General features: G+C 47.8%; 1 protein-coding gene across 2 annotated transcripts in view; it reads left to right on the top strand.

Annotated features, from left to right (window-relative positions):
- Nucleotides 1–6,980: 6,980 nt before the first annotated feature.
- Nucleotides 6,981–14,735, top strand: part of TEX264 (testis expressed 264, ER-phagy receptor) — a 127,487-nt gene continuing 119,732 nt past the window's right edge. The window contains exons 1-3 of one of the 2 annotated variants that reach the window (XM_090022477.1): nucleotides 6,981–7,200; nucleotides 8,938–9,038; nucleotides 10,293–10,581. In XM_090022477.1, coding sequence (XP_089878603.1) covers nucleotides 10,324–10,581 — 258 coding nt within the window. In that variant the 5' untranslated portion in view covers nucleotides 6,981–7,200; nucleotides 8,938–9,038; nucleotides 10,293–10,323. Of the gene's footprint in view, nucleotides 7,201–7,530; nucleotides 7,691–8,937; nucleotides 9,039–10,292; nucleotides 10,582–14,735 lie in introns of those variants that run through there. The other variant, XM_090022478.1, reaches the window with a different exon arrangement.

Here is a 14,735-nt window from a genome sequence, read left to right as displayed (position 1 = left end):
AGCCCTGGCTCTGCCACTGACTTTCTGTGACCCTGAATAAGTCATTTTCCACCTTGGCATCCCTGTTTCCGTTCTTATAAAATGGGAAAAATGACAGTGGTCCAGTTTGGCAAAGCATGTGATCCATGCATGGAAGTGCAACGTAAGTTAAAATTGCCATATTTTCTCACATACAATAAGGAGCTTTTTCCAAAACAAAAAAAAAGGGGGTGTTGGAAATTGGTGTGCATATAGTCATGATAGATTGATATTACTTTCCCTTTTTCTTGCACTGCTCTCAATGATTTCTGATTCAAATGCAGGAATAATCGTTTCTTCTCACCTACAGAGCCACAAAATGCCCATTTTTTTCTGTAACTCAGCCTGTCACTAATAGCTACAACCACCAGGGGTCAAAACCTTCCCAAACACAAGTAACTAAAGGTTTGCTTGCATTGTGCCATGAATGCTCCCTCAGCTAACTACAGCATGTGATTGCATAAAATATTACAACAGTATTTCAGAAATAAAATGAAAATAACCTAACAATATTGAATTGTTTGGTTTTACAGCTTATTCTAAAGCATCTTGCTTTTGCCTCTCTCAGAGACGGGACACCGACCTGGATGGACTATTGCTTTGTCCACACATAGCAAGCCTCTTGGCAAGGTTACCATTTACAGAGATCTCTCTACTCTAGACGTTCTTTGTCCACTCTGTTTTCAGCACCCAGATATTCATCATTCAAAGCACTTTTACCGTGGTCATTGTCTCTACAGGCTGAATTTTATCTAAATGTTATGGTCACATCCACATGAGCAGGGGCATGAGTTTGCAGCAGCACAAAGAGTAGCAGCACAATTTTGTGCTGATACTTTGTGCTGCAGTGTATACCCTTGCTCATGCGGTTTGCAGCAGGACACGTTCTGCTGCTTCATGTGCTTCGGGGGGGGAGGGGAGGTGGCATGGTAGCTGGGGGCACAGGCTGCCTCAGCGTGGGATTAGCTGAGGCACATGGAGACAAGGGAGCAGGCAGCCTAGGGGCTGTCTCAAGGCTGGCTGGGGTGCAGGATGCCTCAGCATGGGGGCTCTGCAGTGCACAGAGATGGAAGAGCAGGCAGCCTTGGGCTGCCTGCTCCTCTTCCCCATCTCCGCGTTTGTACTGACGCACAGTATTCTGGTGTGCTTTGTGCCACTTTTATTCTCAGGGGGTTTTTTTGCTCCCAGAAAATCCTGGTAGCAACTTTTACCCCAGTGCTGCAAATTACCAGTACAGAACGTGGCTTAATGTGCAACCTGCACAGTTTGTGGCACTGTAAAGAGGTTTTCAGTGCCACAAATTGCACGTGGCTGCATGTCTGGAGCCGGTCTATGAGCGTTAACCTGCAGCAATGCTAGATCAGTAATCTGCCTGTGTAATTTTTCTCAGAAAGGACATCACATTTTGGTCATAAAACTCATGGAATCTCTCTCTGTAACTAAGTCTTCTCTGGCCTAATGCCTTCTTCCCCCTGTCCTGAAGCATATTTCCAATGTTGAGGCTAGTGAAATCTTTATGTGTTTTGGAACAGTTCAAAGGCAATAACTGTCCCCCCCAGTGGATGATTGCTGACACCATCTATTTGACTTTTACAAGGCACATTCCCTCTTCCCCCCACATAAGACGCAACTGATGGATGAATTGGGTGAAATGGAGATAGAGTCCTTCTTAACCAGTGGGAGTAGGAGATGGAGATGGGGGCAGAATGGAGAAGCAAGGGTGCTGTGCTGTGAAGGGGCCCAATGCCTGATGCAGAGCAGTGGCCATGGAAAGGGGAACACAGCTGCACTGTTTCAGTGGCGTTGGGCTTAGAGCTCATCAATGCCAGTGCGATGATTGCAGAGCTGTGAGTCTGACAGGTTCAGCTGGTGTTGTATGTGCCCATGCACCACAGCTGTTGCTGCTCTGGGAATAAAGCAGGGGTATTCATAAACATGGGTGGATCTGTCCAACAGGCAACTATGGCAGAGTCTGATAAGTGGACGGAGAATTAGGCAGAGAGCCAGTCTGACAGATGAATCTATCCTTCTGACAACCCACCTCTATTGTTTGCTCCTAATGTGAGAGAATTTACATGACAATGGGCTAAAAGGCTGGTGAGTCATAGTCAGAACCTCACCAGGATGTTCAATACTGTACACCAGAGCAGAGACATGTGAGCTCATCCAGAAGCAAATTCTGGGGCTATGCTCACAGGAAATATGCTCCAAAGCCAAACATATTGAAAATTCAGGTGGTGCTTCCCAGTCATAATGGACGGAAACCCAGGCTGGGGGATAATGGTCCCTTCTGGTCGCTGGCCTGTTCTGAAATAAAACCAGCTTTTTTATTGCTTTTTATTTAAAAAAAAATCAAACAGCAACTCTAGCTGACATGCCCATAGCATGATGTGAGGTAGGATCTGGGGAAGGGAGCTGTCATAGGATCATAGGAAAATAGGGTGGAAAGGGACCTCACAAAGTTGTCTAGTCCAACCCCCAGCTCAAGGCAGGATCATCCCTGACTAAATGTTCTCAGGAAAGTGTCCGTCTAGCCTGGGCTTGAATGTCTCCTGGAACAAAGGTCCCACAACCTTTCTAGGTAGCTTGTTCCTTGTTCACCTTGTAGTGAAGAAGTTCTTCCTAATTTCCAACCTAAATTTCCTCTGCTGAAGTTGGAGGCCATTGGTTCTAGTTCTGTCCCCTAAATCCACAGAGAGTAGTCTGTCTTCACCTGCTTTGTAATCTTGCTACAGGTATTTGAGGACACTTATCAAATCCCACACCACTCAGTCTTCTCTTCTCCAGAATAAATAATCCCAGTTCTTTCAGCCTGTCCTCATAAATCATGTTTCCCGGGCATCTAATCATTTAGATCAGCTGGACTCTTTCGAATTTGTCTACATCTTACTTGAAGCGTGGGGCCCAAAACTGGACACAGTATTCCAGGTAAGGTCTCACCACTGCCCAAAAGAGAATCACTTCCCTTGATTGCAGTGACAGTCCTGTTAATACAATCCAGTAAAATGTTGGCTTTTTATAGTCAACATACATCTTTATAGACAGTGCAATTTTGAGTGAAGAGCCAGCTGAAGGGCAATAGCTTCCTTCCTCCTTTACAGTCCATCCTGTGGCCCTTGTGCCTTTGTTTACTCAGTTGTTTCAGAGTCAAGAATCTACAAAGTTATTCAGAAATAGCCAAACCTTCAGCATTTGCTAGCTTAGTGAGATGACAACATATGTGTTCATTCTCTTTCAGTAATAAATATATTCTGGGCTAAACAAACATTAGGGCTGGAGAGGAGTATGCCTGGTGTTTAGAGCAGGCAATTAAAGGACTCCTGGCTTTTAGTCCTGTTTCTACCAGAGTCGTTGTGTAGCTCCAGGGCAAAACATATAACTAATATGTAACACTTGTCTCCCAGCTGTAAAATGGATTTAATACAAACTCAAAGAGGACCTCTGAGATTTGAAGTAATTCAAGTTTGTAAAATGCTTACAGATCTTTGATAAAAAGGAAGGGAAATATTTTTTCCAAGTAATTATAGTGACCTTTGCTTTTCTGCCTTCTTCCTTCTCACACTCTCCCAGCCATGACTCCAGGGTCAATACCATGAACTACTCCTGAAAGCAGGTGAGAAGGTAATACCTGCACAATGTGATGCAATGGGGGTGTGTCTACATATGCAAATAATGTGACTGACTATACTCTGCCTCATTTTGAGCTGGAGTAAACTAATCCTAATGTTACTATGTACACGTGTTTAAGTGCAGTAATTTACTGCGCTGCTGGATACCGCTTGTATCTGATGGTATGAAATTAGTTTACTGCACCCTAATTGCCACTCGTGTCGATGGTGATGCTTTACTGCACAGCAAATTAGTTGTAGAAGTGCTCTGGGTTGTAGAAATCACATACTAACAGAGGGGGGATTAACTGGAACTCTAATGACCCTCAAGGCCAAACCTCAAGATGACTAAGCTTATTGGGTGTACCTACAGAGTAGTTATCTTTCATTTGAAAAGAAGCTGTGGGAGCTTTGTGTTAAGAGATGAGTATGAAATTGGTGGCTGTGCTGGGGGGAAAAAGGCAAGTTAGCTTGAGTAAGGTAGCTTTGTAAGCTGATATTCTGAAAGAAAAATGGGGGTGTCTTGGTTTAATTCATTTGGGGTTTTGCTTAAACTGTGATGAGGAGTCCATGAAGAAGCTCTGAGTTATCTTTTTCCGAAAAGAAGAGTGAAAGTGGAGAAAGGGGAAATAATGTGCGGTGGCAAGGGCCAGTATTATTTGGACTTCGTTGGAAGAGTTTAAGGACACTGAAATCCTGGAAAAGGTGGAAGTAAACACGACCTGCCTGTAGGGCTGAATAACAGAATGTACAAACTGCTGCAAGACTGAGAGATCTTGCAAAGATGAGGGCAAAAGCCTGTGAGGTCACGCCCATCTGCGAGGAATGAGCTGTAGGTGAGTCACCTGTCACCTGCAATGCTCCTCCTGACTTGTTCCACCATTCAGTAGTTAAAGCTTCAGAATAGTCTCCAAGTACAGTTTTATGTATAGCATATTGTCGCTGGGCTTTCAGTGATAAGGGCCAGGCTATTTGCTGTGAGGTCAGTCAACAGGGAAATCCAGCCTCTTCTGTTATCTGAAGGAAAATGAGCCATCGTTGCTACCTGAGAATCCAAGGCCCCTTGGGGGCATAAAAGTCACTTCAGGATTGTCAGCTCAGACATAGGCCTGTAACAGATGGAGCAGATACAACTTCCATTCATTTATCAAGTTACTTTCCCCTGTCAGTCAGTATCAAGTGAGTCCCTTCCACAGTTATCAGCCAGGCAGTAGGGAAGTGCTATCCAGATCTGATGAAATACAGGTAGCAAACTGAACATTGCTGGCAAGCCGCTGCTTCTGCAGGATTCCATATACATCAGGAAAGTGGTGTGGTGGCATGCAGCCCTGCGGGACCCTATATGAGGAGCAGCTATTCAATACCACCTTTTCAGACTTCTCCAAAGGAAAGCCTGGAGCCATTAAAGAACAACCCTGTTCATTTCTGCAAGTCAGCCACATCTGAGGCTGCTGACAAAGCTACTGATATGACACTCAATTTGTATTTTAACCATCCGCTGCTTGAAGAAAAGAGCATTAGTAACCTTAGCTGATACTCTATCTCCATTTCTAGCAAGGTCTGACCCCAGGCTGGAAGAGATCCAACTGATCCAAGAGACAGGAGAATCCCAGTGAACACAGAGCTCTCCAGTAAAGAGTGCAATGTGGTATCGGGCAATTCATTAACAATAAATAAATGACTGTTTCTTGAAGAGGTCCTAATTGTTTCTTCAGGATGCTTAACATCTTGCAGTCTGAGAGAGAAGCATTAACTCCTTCTGTCAGTAATGTGCCCCAATGACTGTTCTGGATTTTGCTAGTTGACGTTCATCTCATAGACATTTCCCTCGCTTCCCCAGGGCTTCCAGCACCCCTATGTATGACTCCTGTTGAAACCGCACTGGCTGTTTTCCTGGTCTAACACTACTCTCACAAAGGCTGTCAAACCAGTCTAAATACAGTAAAGAGAGTGAAAAAACCCTCACAGTGGGAAATGGCCAAATCTGTTATGGAGTGGACACAGTCTGGATTTGCCAGGCTGTTTAAATGACATAGTCCTGCTGGTCTGGACTCGGTGCAGCTCAGGCTAAGATCAATCTAATAGGGCCTTCCCTGGCATAGCAAGGGAGTTAAGGGCAGGGCTAGACACTGTATTTGTAGTGCTCCAAATATTTTTAAAAAATGTGAGGGTGCAGACAGCACACAATGTTGAAGCAATACTAATAACCCAAACCATATAAAAATGACAGTGGATGAAACATGAACTTGAAGTGCTTCCTGTTGTTTGCATTCCCTTCAACCAAGTCTGGTAGATGCATCTTGCAGTGTTCCTTTCCCACCGTACCCGCACCGCTCGGTGGCCCCTCTGCGATTCACTCCCAGCTCCGCTGCCCAGAGGTGTGCTAGGATGCCTGCTCAATAGCACCCTCAATGTGACGGGATACAATAGGCTCACATTACATGATGCTTTAGCTGTGAGGGGCTTCTACGTTTGTAAAGTACTGAAGCACTCCAAATGAGGAGCACTTTTCTCACGGTGCGATTTGAAGTGCTTCACGTGCATGTCTGTCCACAGCCATAACACATCTTCCTACTCTAGTTTTTGGGGAAGAAGGAGAGGAAACTAGATCCTGTGCAAGTCTGTTATGTGGTGACAACTATTAGGTGCTTTGATAATTTAGTGTGGTGGTGCTCAACCTTTGGTATGCAGGCTGAATCCTCCCTGCAGGGCCATCCTCCAGCGGCGGGGAGCCCTGCTGATCAGAGGACATGGCCCCAAGTACCAGATGGTGCTGGTGCACAGGGTGGCCCTATGGTCAGACCTGGTGTGTGGAGCCCGGACCAATGCGTGGGGTCTCCCTGTGTCCAGATCCAGTGAGCAGGGCTGGGCTGGCATGCTCTGTTGCACTCGTGGACCGACCCCAAATGCTGACCCCATGCTGGATCTGGCCTATGGGCCTGGAAGATTGGGCATTACTGCTGTAGTGAATGTGATAGTCAGCAGGTAGTTTGGGGCAGATTTTCTCTGTGATACAGGCACGGTACCTTAGCGGGGACAGCAGAGCAGCTGGTAGCAGATGGAGACAGCAGCAATGAATAGGGAGGAGTGGAAGAGACTAGTTTCTTAGTTTCTGCCCCGTGCAATGGTGGCACAGGAAGGAGGGACTGACTAACCCCGGGATGCTTATTGCAAAGTGAGTGACCTCCCCACACCCCTTAGCTTTGTCTCCACGTCCTGATCCGCTGGTGCCAAGCCGCAGGGGTCCCGCGACCCGGTCTACACGGGGATCGACGTGGTTGGGGCTGGTCCCGTCTGGGCAGGGGCTGGACGGACGTGACGTCCCGCCGAGGTCCCTTCCAGCCCGACTGTTGCCCGATTCGGTGACAACTGCTCCCCGGGGCCCTAGGGGGCTGGGCGCCAGGCGGCGGCGACCCGCGGTCGCTCTTCCTGTCCGTGCAGCCGCGCCTGCCGGCGGCGGGGCGGGGCGGGGCCGGCTGCTCCGCGGGGGACCGCCCCGCCCCGCCCGTTCCGCCGCGCGCGGCGGCGCGTCTCCGCCTGCCCGAGCCGGCAGCCGCAGGGCCGACCCCCGGCGGTGAGTGGGCTCGGGGCTCCCCGGCGCCGGCCTGCGAGATCCGGCGGCGGGCAGGGGCAGGGGCAGGGGCAGGGGCCGCCCCGGGGGAGCCGGAGCCGGAGCGCGGGCGGGGGGACGCGGCCCCGGGGCTCGGGGGTGTCTGTCAGCGGCACCCTCGCCGGGAGACCTAATCCCCGGCCGCTCGCGGGGGCCCCGCCCGGGACTGCGAGTCGGGGGCAGGCGAGCTGCCCCGGTCTCTGGGAATGAGCGCGGTGCCCCGGGCCGGGCCGGGCCGGGCCCGCGCGTGTCACAGCTTTCCGGGAAGCATCCGTGGCTCTTTAAGGGGGGGAGGGGGCGCTGGTGGCCGCCGGCACTGTGACCTCAGCGGCCGGCGGGCGCGCTTGAACCAGGAAGCAGAACACGGCGGAAAACAACAGGCCGGCGGGAGGCAGGCAGCTGTGAACGCGAGTCGCGATGATTGAATGCGCCTTGATCGCGGAGCGCGCTTTCTGTAGGTTTAAATCAGCGATGCTCAGTGCACGAAGGGGTTACTTGATGGTCTCGCCTCTTGCTGCTTTGGTACACGGTGTTGATTGTAGCCCTGTCCTTTTCGGTTCCTCTGTGGTACCAAAGCCTTCTCCTTTCCTTTCTTTCCTGCAGGGGGTAGGTGTGATATCATCTGAATGACCTTATTGCTAAAATTCCTTTCCAGTAAGCTTTCAAAATAAGCAAACAGGGCCCAATTCTGTGCTCCCTTACATCCGGATTAAGTAATGCTTCCAGTGGAGTTACTGCAGATTTGCTGCAGGTGTGTAATTGCAAGCAGAATTTGGCTATAGCCAAGGTCTGCTTCTTGCAAGAGAATATTGTGCCCTAACTGTGCCTCGACATCTCCAGTAGCTATTGCTAGCTACCTATCAAGTTGGAATCCAAAGAGGCAAAAGTGAGTTCCTTTTCTCGGTGATGAGAGCAAACAACAAATTATTCTTTACACTGCTGCTCAGTTAAATCCACTGAAAGACCACTTAAAAATTAAAGACATGGATGAGACTAGGGAAAGGGAGTTTTCCATCCCTTGTGATCTGTAACATTTCACATTGTCAGGCTGAGTGCCGATTAGTACGTTTCAAAGGACTTATAAAAATCACTAAGTGAGATGAAATAGTATGTGTCCATTTAAGACAGAAATAAGGGATTTCCAAGCATTGGAATACTCTATACTCCTTGGAGATAGCTACTTTTGAAAATATTCTGCTTCACAATAAGCTTGGGGTGTTTCACAGTACTGTGTGATGTCCCAGGACCGGTGTTGTAAGTCGGGTTTGGGATATGTCCAAAGAGCTGGCAGACACAACAGTGAAGTAGGCAGAGGCACGTAGCAGGACTGAGCTGCTTGGGGGAAAGTCTGCAGAGTGCTTCCCTGTATGGTTCAAGTTGTGCCAACTTAAAATATTTCACGATAGAAAAGTTATCTTAAACATTAGAAAGAAATCTCTTTTAGTCTTTATTCCTCAATCCCTCTCAAAACCTGTGTGCAGAGGTTAGCTGCTTTGCATGAGATGGCTTTCTGGAAGTAGTTCTTCAACCCATTTTGTTGTGGCTGCACAAACCCAGACTGCAGCAATGTACAATTCATCTGAAGGTGGCAGAGAGAATTAACCTGGATTCCTCCGCAACACAGAAAGCAACAGAAACATCTCTACAACAGCTCATGTTGCTTTTTTATTTCTCAACTGTTTTGTTGTTGCTGTTTTTCAGGCTGAAGTTACTAAAGGGCATCTCTCCTGCCCTTGAGAAGTAGATCAAAAGTCTGCAGCAGAGACCATGAGCTATTGCTAGACTGTACCTCTGACTTCCAGGTGAGTAGGGCATAAGCAACAGGGATGCAAACTTCTCTAGCTCCAACTCCCTTGAGTAGGTAGAGTTAGAGTAGAGATGGATTTGACTGCCTTTACAGCAGCTGGTCCTGATCCTTGCTTGGCTTGGAGAGTAGCAGGAAGAACTGAGGCCCTTTGAGGTCTCTACCAGGATGTGGCTTTTATTTTCCTTCAGGCTAAACAAACACCAGCCACAGTGGTTCAGTTTCTTTAACTCTGCTGTACAAACTTGCTTTCTTGGAAGAGAGACTCTTCAGAGCAACATATTCCCAAATGTAGGTTATGTTAAAAAACCTCAGAAGGATTTTGCCAAATCCCACATGACTATAAATATTCTTGATGGGGAAAACAAGCCTAAAGTGTTTCTTGCTTTGCTATATTGCATTGAAATGTTAAATACAGCAACATCCTGTGGGAAAACCAGTAAGTGACATTTACCAGGTTGGTTTCATTGTCTGGGCAGTGAAAAGAAATTCACAAACAACCAGGGTAAACGGTGGAACGCTGGTTAGGATATGAAAAGCTCCTTCTATATTTTAAAATGAAAGGTGAGGTTAGTAACTGAGGAGGAGAAATAAATTGGTTCTTTCTTGTGAAGGCCCCATTATAGTATCAGGATAAGAACTACTTAATTATGCCTTCAGCTGCTTCTGGCTGACCAGTTCCAACTGTGTTGGAAGGCACAGTTTAGAGCAAGATTGATCATAATGTGGCTCTCTACGAAGTGGGCCAGCATCCTGCAGATTTTTGACAAAAGGACGTTCTAGACAGAGATGCCAGGAAGCAATGTGGAAAAACAAATACTATTTTTCACTGAAGTACTTAATCTGCAGCCCAGTGTGCTGCACCATAACAGTTCTTCTAGTGACCTTGGCATCTAGCCTGACTTGTTTTCAGTCTTGCCTGGTAGTAGCCTCTTGGGAAATGGGCAGCTGTGCCAATTGTCTGCTAGTTACTGGGAGACATTGGGCAGTGCCTCTCAATCCCCTGACCAGGTACCCCCCACATTCTCAAGAGGCATCGAAGTGTCACAATTTGCGTAAAAATACACAAGCTGAAAGAGGTAAAGGGATATGTTGCTAATTTCTAAGATGGTCTTAGCTGTTGTTTCACCCACTCACCAGCTGTCTGGAAAGAGAGAATGGGAAATATGGGGCACTTATTGCCAAATAGTAGCTTTGCTGAAATGTACCTTGACTTCTCTCCTGTCTTTCCTTTCTCCTCCCCTGCCATCAGTTTGAAAGGGGGGTTTGAGGCGCCAGGCACCATGGCGGACTGGGTGGTCCTTGGACTGATTGCAGTTCTCGTGCTGTTGCTGTTGCTGACTGTCTTTGGCTTCATGGTCTACTCGGGACTCTTCACGGAAGTAGTCGTTAGTGCTGGCACCCCGCCCATCCGCAGCATCACTTTAGCATACAAGTTCCGAGTGGGACCCTATGGCGAGAGTGGACAGCTGTTTACAGAGAGCTGCAGCGTCTCTCCGAAGCTCTGCTCCATCTCTGTCTACTATGACAATCCTATCACGGTAAGAACCAGCTGGGAGCCTGTAAGCCATACTTGGGAGTTGGGTGTGTGGCTGGGGCAGATCTCTGAAATGTGGGCATTAAGGCTGTCAGAACAGTTGGAAATCCTCAATATGCTCCAGTTGACCAGACCTAGGGCTGATTAGAGAGTGAGCACTGTAATATTTAGGGCCTGGTCTCAGTGCTGCAATATGGGGAGAAGAAACCAAAGTTGTGAGAAGGACTTCGGTGAAGGACGAGGAAGGGCAGTAAACCTGTGACCTCCTGAATACATTGGCTGGGCAGTCTATCTCTGTAATTCCACAGATGGTCTGCAACCAGAAAAGCAAAGCATTAGATGTCAGATGACACTTTAGATGGAAGTGCTGCTTTTCCTCCTGGACTTCTTTGGTTCATAGCAAATCAGCTCTTCCTCCCAGCTCTTTTGTGCTCATATCCCTTCTGGCCTTCTCTCCCTATCTTTCTCGTGATTCTTTAATACTCCTCTTATTTCACTCTTTCTTTTTTATTCTACAATCACTTTCTTATTGTCATACCAGCTAGTGACTGCCTCTCTGAGCCTGTCATAGGTTTCCCAGTATAATAAAATAGTTACTTCTGACTCCTGGGCTTCAGAATGAGAACTCGGGAGACAGGTCATTGTCCAACGGGCACAAATTTAGCATGTTAGATTGAGATGGGCATAGTCCAGATAGCTACAAGGAGCAAACTAACCTGCTTCTTATTTTCCAGGGGGTTAAGAATGATTGACTGATTTGTTAAATCAGGGACTCTTGATAACAACATGTGGCCATTTGTCCAGGACAGACAGACTGTCTCCCAACAGATTCAACAGTACCCAGTGTGACCTACGAGGAATGCAGGGGAGGGCCTGCCAGCAGCTCTGTGTATGGATGTGTTTGCTGGCGAGTCAGGGCTAGGGACACAGGATTTTGGCTGATTGCTATTGCTTGGCTTCACTGCTCCCTGCAGGAATTGGGCAACTGACCCTTGTTTAGGAATGCCCCTTGGCAGTCTGATACTTGCCTCTGTTTTATTGTTGACATATGGCACCTTTAGAAGACTCTGAAGTCCCACTCAGCTGGCTCAACATGTCAGCTCCTGTTCAACTTAAACATTGCACTTCAGTGTACAGTGTTTCACCTCCCACTGTGACCAGTGACCTCTCAGACCACAACAACTGGAAGACGGAGGAAGGCAAGAAAATGCTACAGCATACTGATTGACCTTGTACTTCTGGCCTTACTCAGCAGAGAGTCCTTTTGGTGCCCTGAAGCCACCTGTGTGTTTCCTTGTCCTGCCTTCGCCCCTGTGGGTCATGGGTAGTAGAGAATAGCCATTGCGCATTGCAGTCTAGTTCTGATCCCTCCCGTCACTTGCCTACCCTGACATATACCCCTAATGGGGAGCTGAAAGCAGGGAAAGTAGCTGATGTAAATCTTTTATGCCAGCTGCGCCCTACAGAAAGGGCACTTGGGAGGTACTCTCTAGCTGTTTCAGTAGCATGTTTGAACCAAATGAAGAGGGGAGAGAATACAAATGGGATATAGGAGTGGGCAGGCATTGGGTTTGGATAGGAGGATGGTATGTAGGGTCTTGCAGGGCATCAGAAAGATTGACTGCTGGATGCTATGATGTATGTACTTGACAAAGTGTTAGTACTCCTGGAAACTGTAGTGGGCTGGCCTTTTACTATCAAATGGGTACTAATCATGCCACGTGTGGATCCTCTCTACTTCTTGATCTCCTGGGCTTGGAGTCTTGTGCCCTGAAGTCTCCTCAGCACTTACTGGCAGTGCCTCTTGAGGTACATGGAAAAATTATGCCTTGAATGATAAAATCAGAACTTCAGTACAAGACCAGAGTTGGCCATATAGTTGAGTTCAGACATCCAGCCTGTCCTTTCACCCTTTTTCCTTCAGCTGGCAGCCCTCTGCTTCTTCAACTTTGTTATGTAGTCGAGGCCATAAGATTGCAAGACAGAATTGTTGACATTGCCTATTCTGATATCAGTGCATTGTAATATCCAAAACTAGAGAGTTCTTATGTTGTGGTAAACTCTGTCAGAGGAGCAGCTGTACTGTTGAATCTCTGCTGTAAAGGCCATGGGCGTACACTCAAGGACTCACCAATGAAACTCCTCTTGTGGAAATGCCCCATGGAAGGTTCCTCCACCAGGACTGTCCCTTCTTAAACAGCAAAATGTGTGTTCTTAGCATCCCAGTGCCAAACAGCTCTTCAAGGCACTCAGGCTCTGGATCAGTTTTCAATTCTTGGCTAGTGAGCAGCAAAGAAGTGTCCTGAACTCCTAAGAAACCCCAACTTTCTCGGGATATTTCAGAAGCTCCTATTACTGTTTGTTATGATTCTGCCTGCCTTCTTTCCTCCTGACATCAGATGTGGGGAAACCTTGGGATTCCATTTCATTTCTTTTAGTGAAGATATACAGTGTATGGGACAAAACTTTAACCATCTCTGGAGTGGAATGTGGCAGCATTTAACAATGCCCAGCAGTTAAGGACAGTAAGTATAGAAGAATATAGCATGTTCTATAGCTAGCAGAGAGTAGATTCAGGCTAGATATCAAGAAGTACTACTTCACTATCAGGGTGGCTAGGATCCAGAACCAACTTCCCAAGAGAAGTGGTGTTGGCTCCTACTGTGGGGGTTCTTCAAAAGGAGGCTGGATGAAGACCTGGTCAGGGTCATTTGACCCCAGTGCTCTTTCCTGCCATGGCAGGGGGTTGGACATGATGATCTGCTCAGGTCCCTTCCGACCCTTCCAACTATGAAACTATGTTACTACCTACAGACGTGTTCAGAACTGAAGGCTAAAACCCCCTTGAAAAGTATCATAAGGGCTGCAGTGTCCATGAAAAGCTAGGTCTAAAAAGAGTGACATGGATCCTTCGGTAGCCAGACACCTGAAGCACCGTGCAGTGTGGGGCAGTGTTTAGGGCAGCGCAAACTGCAGTTGTCTGGAGTTGGAGCTGGCCAGAGCCCCTTGTAGCATTGATCAGTCATGAACTGACTAGCAAACATCGATGCTGTGGCTTCTAGTAGCATGCATAGCTGTTCAGTAAAGAGGAGGAGCCCCAGGCTGAGCCCTTGAGCAGGGCTCCCAAAAAGTGAACCCCATCCCTGATGTTGAGGTATTGGTTCAGCACCAGCTCCCACGGTATCAAGTGCCATCTGGGGAATTAACCAGAGCAGGCAGGGAAGAGAGGGAATATTTCCCATGGTCATTGTGCTGTTTACCTCGAGGACCATGTCCTTGCTGCATTGGGAGAAAATCATTCTGGACTTTGGAAAGAGCTGGTGACTTGAGCCCCTTATGCACCACTGCTGGGAAGATCCCAGATGCTGGCTGAGCTACAGGTTCTGAGAGGGAGATACTGGGGGTTAAAGCAAGCCTAGTGTCTTGCCCCTGGAGGGAGGGTGCTGGCCTTGTTTATTAGAACACCATATACTCCTAGCATCGATCGAGGTTGACGAGGCAGCAAATGTCACTGGGCTTTATAAGAAGCTTGTTGTTTAGCTGGAGCTCACCAGAAAAGGGCTTCCAGGCACTTGTGAGAGGATTCATTTTGCAGGGCAGCTCTGCACCCATCTACACAAACTCCCTGTAGTTTCACACAGTCAAATGGGTTCTTTACTACGGGGGAGGAGAGATGGCAGAGTGGGGGTGGGGCCCTACTTCTAGTGTGTGCTTGTCTGGTTTAGCCCTGTTTGCAGCCCAGCCCAGCCTGGGGGGCCATGGTTTTTCCAGGCTCTTAGGTGCCATGCATTCAACACAGAGGCGATATTGGTCCAAGAGTCCCCTGAGCATGTTTTTCTCACCCAGAGACTCCTTGTCTGGACATGGAAAGAATAAATCCCTCTGTTCCCCCTGCTGCTGGGGGCACCTGAGAATCAGGATCCCTTTTCCCCAGTGCCAGTAAGAATCTACCAGATGGTATGTTTGGGCTTCTCAAACACCTTTTGACTGAGGCATCCTTTTACATTCAAAGGCAACAACCTCAGCCAGTGCTTTAACCACAAACTTCCCACTGCTGCCAGATCATCCTTTCCCTCTCCCTCTTACTGCTTCTGTGTAGTAGCTAGCTGGTGGACATGATAAAGCACCAACATCCTGCAGGAAACGTTTATGATTGGG

This window comes from Crocodylus siamensis, chromosome 11 (assembly GCF_052110815.1).
Source record: "Crocodylus siamensis isolate JL-2025a chromosome 11, ASM5211081v1, whole genome shotgun sequence".
Lineage (NCBI taxonomy): Eukaryota > Metazoa > Chordata > Crocodylia > Crocodylidae > Crocodylus > Crocodylus siamensis.
This window is presented reverse-complemented; position numbering and strand designations above follow the sequence as displayed.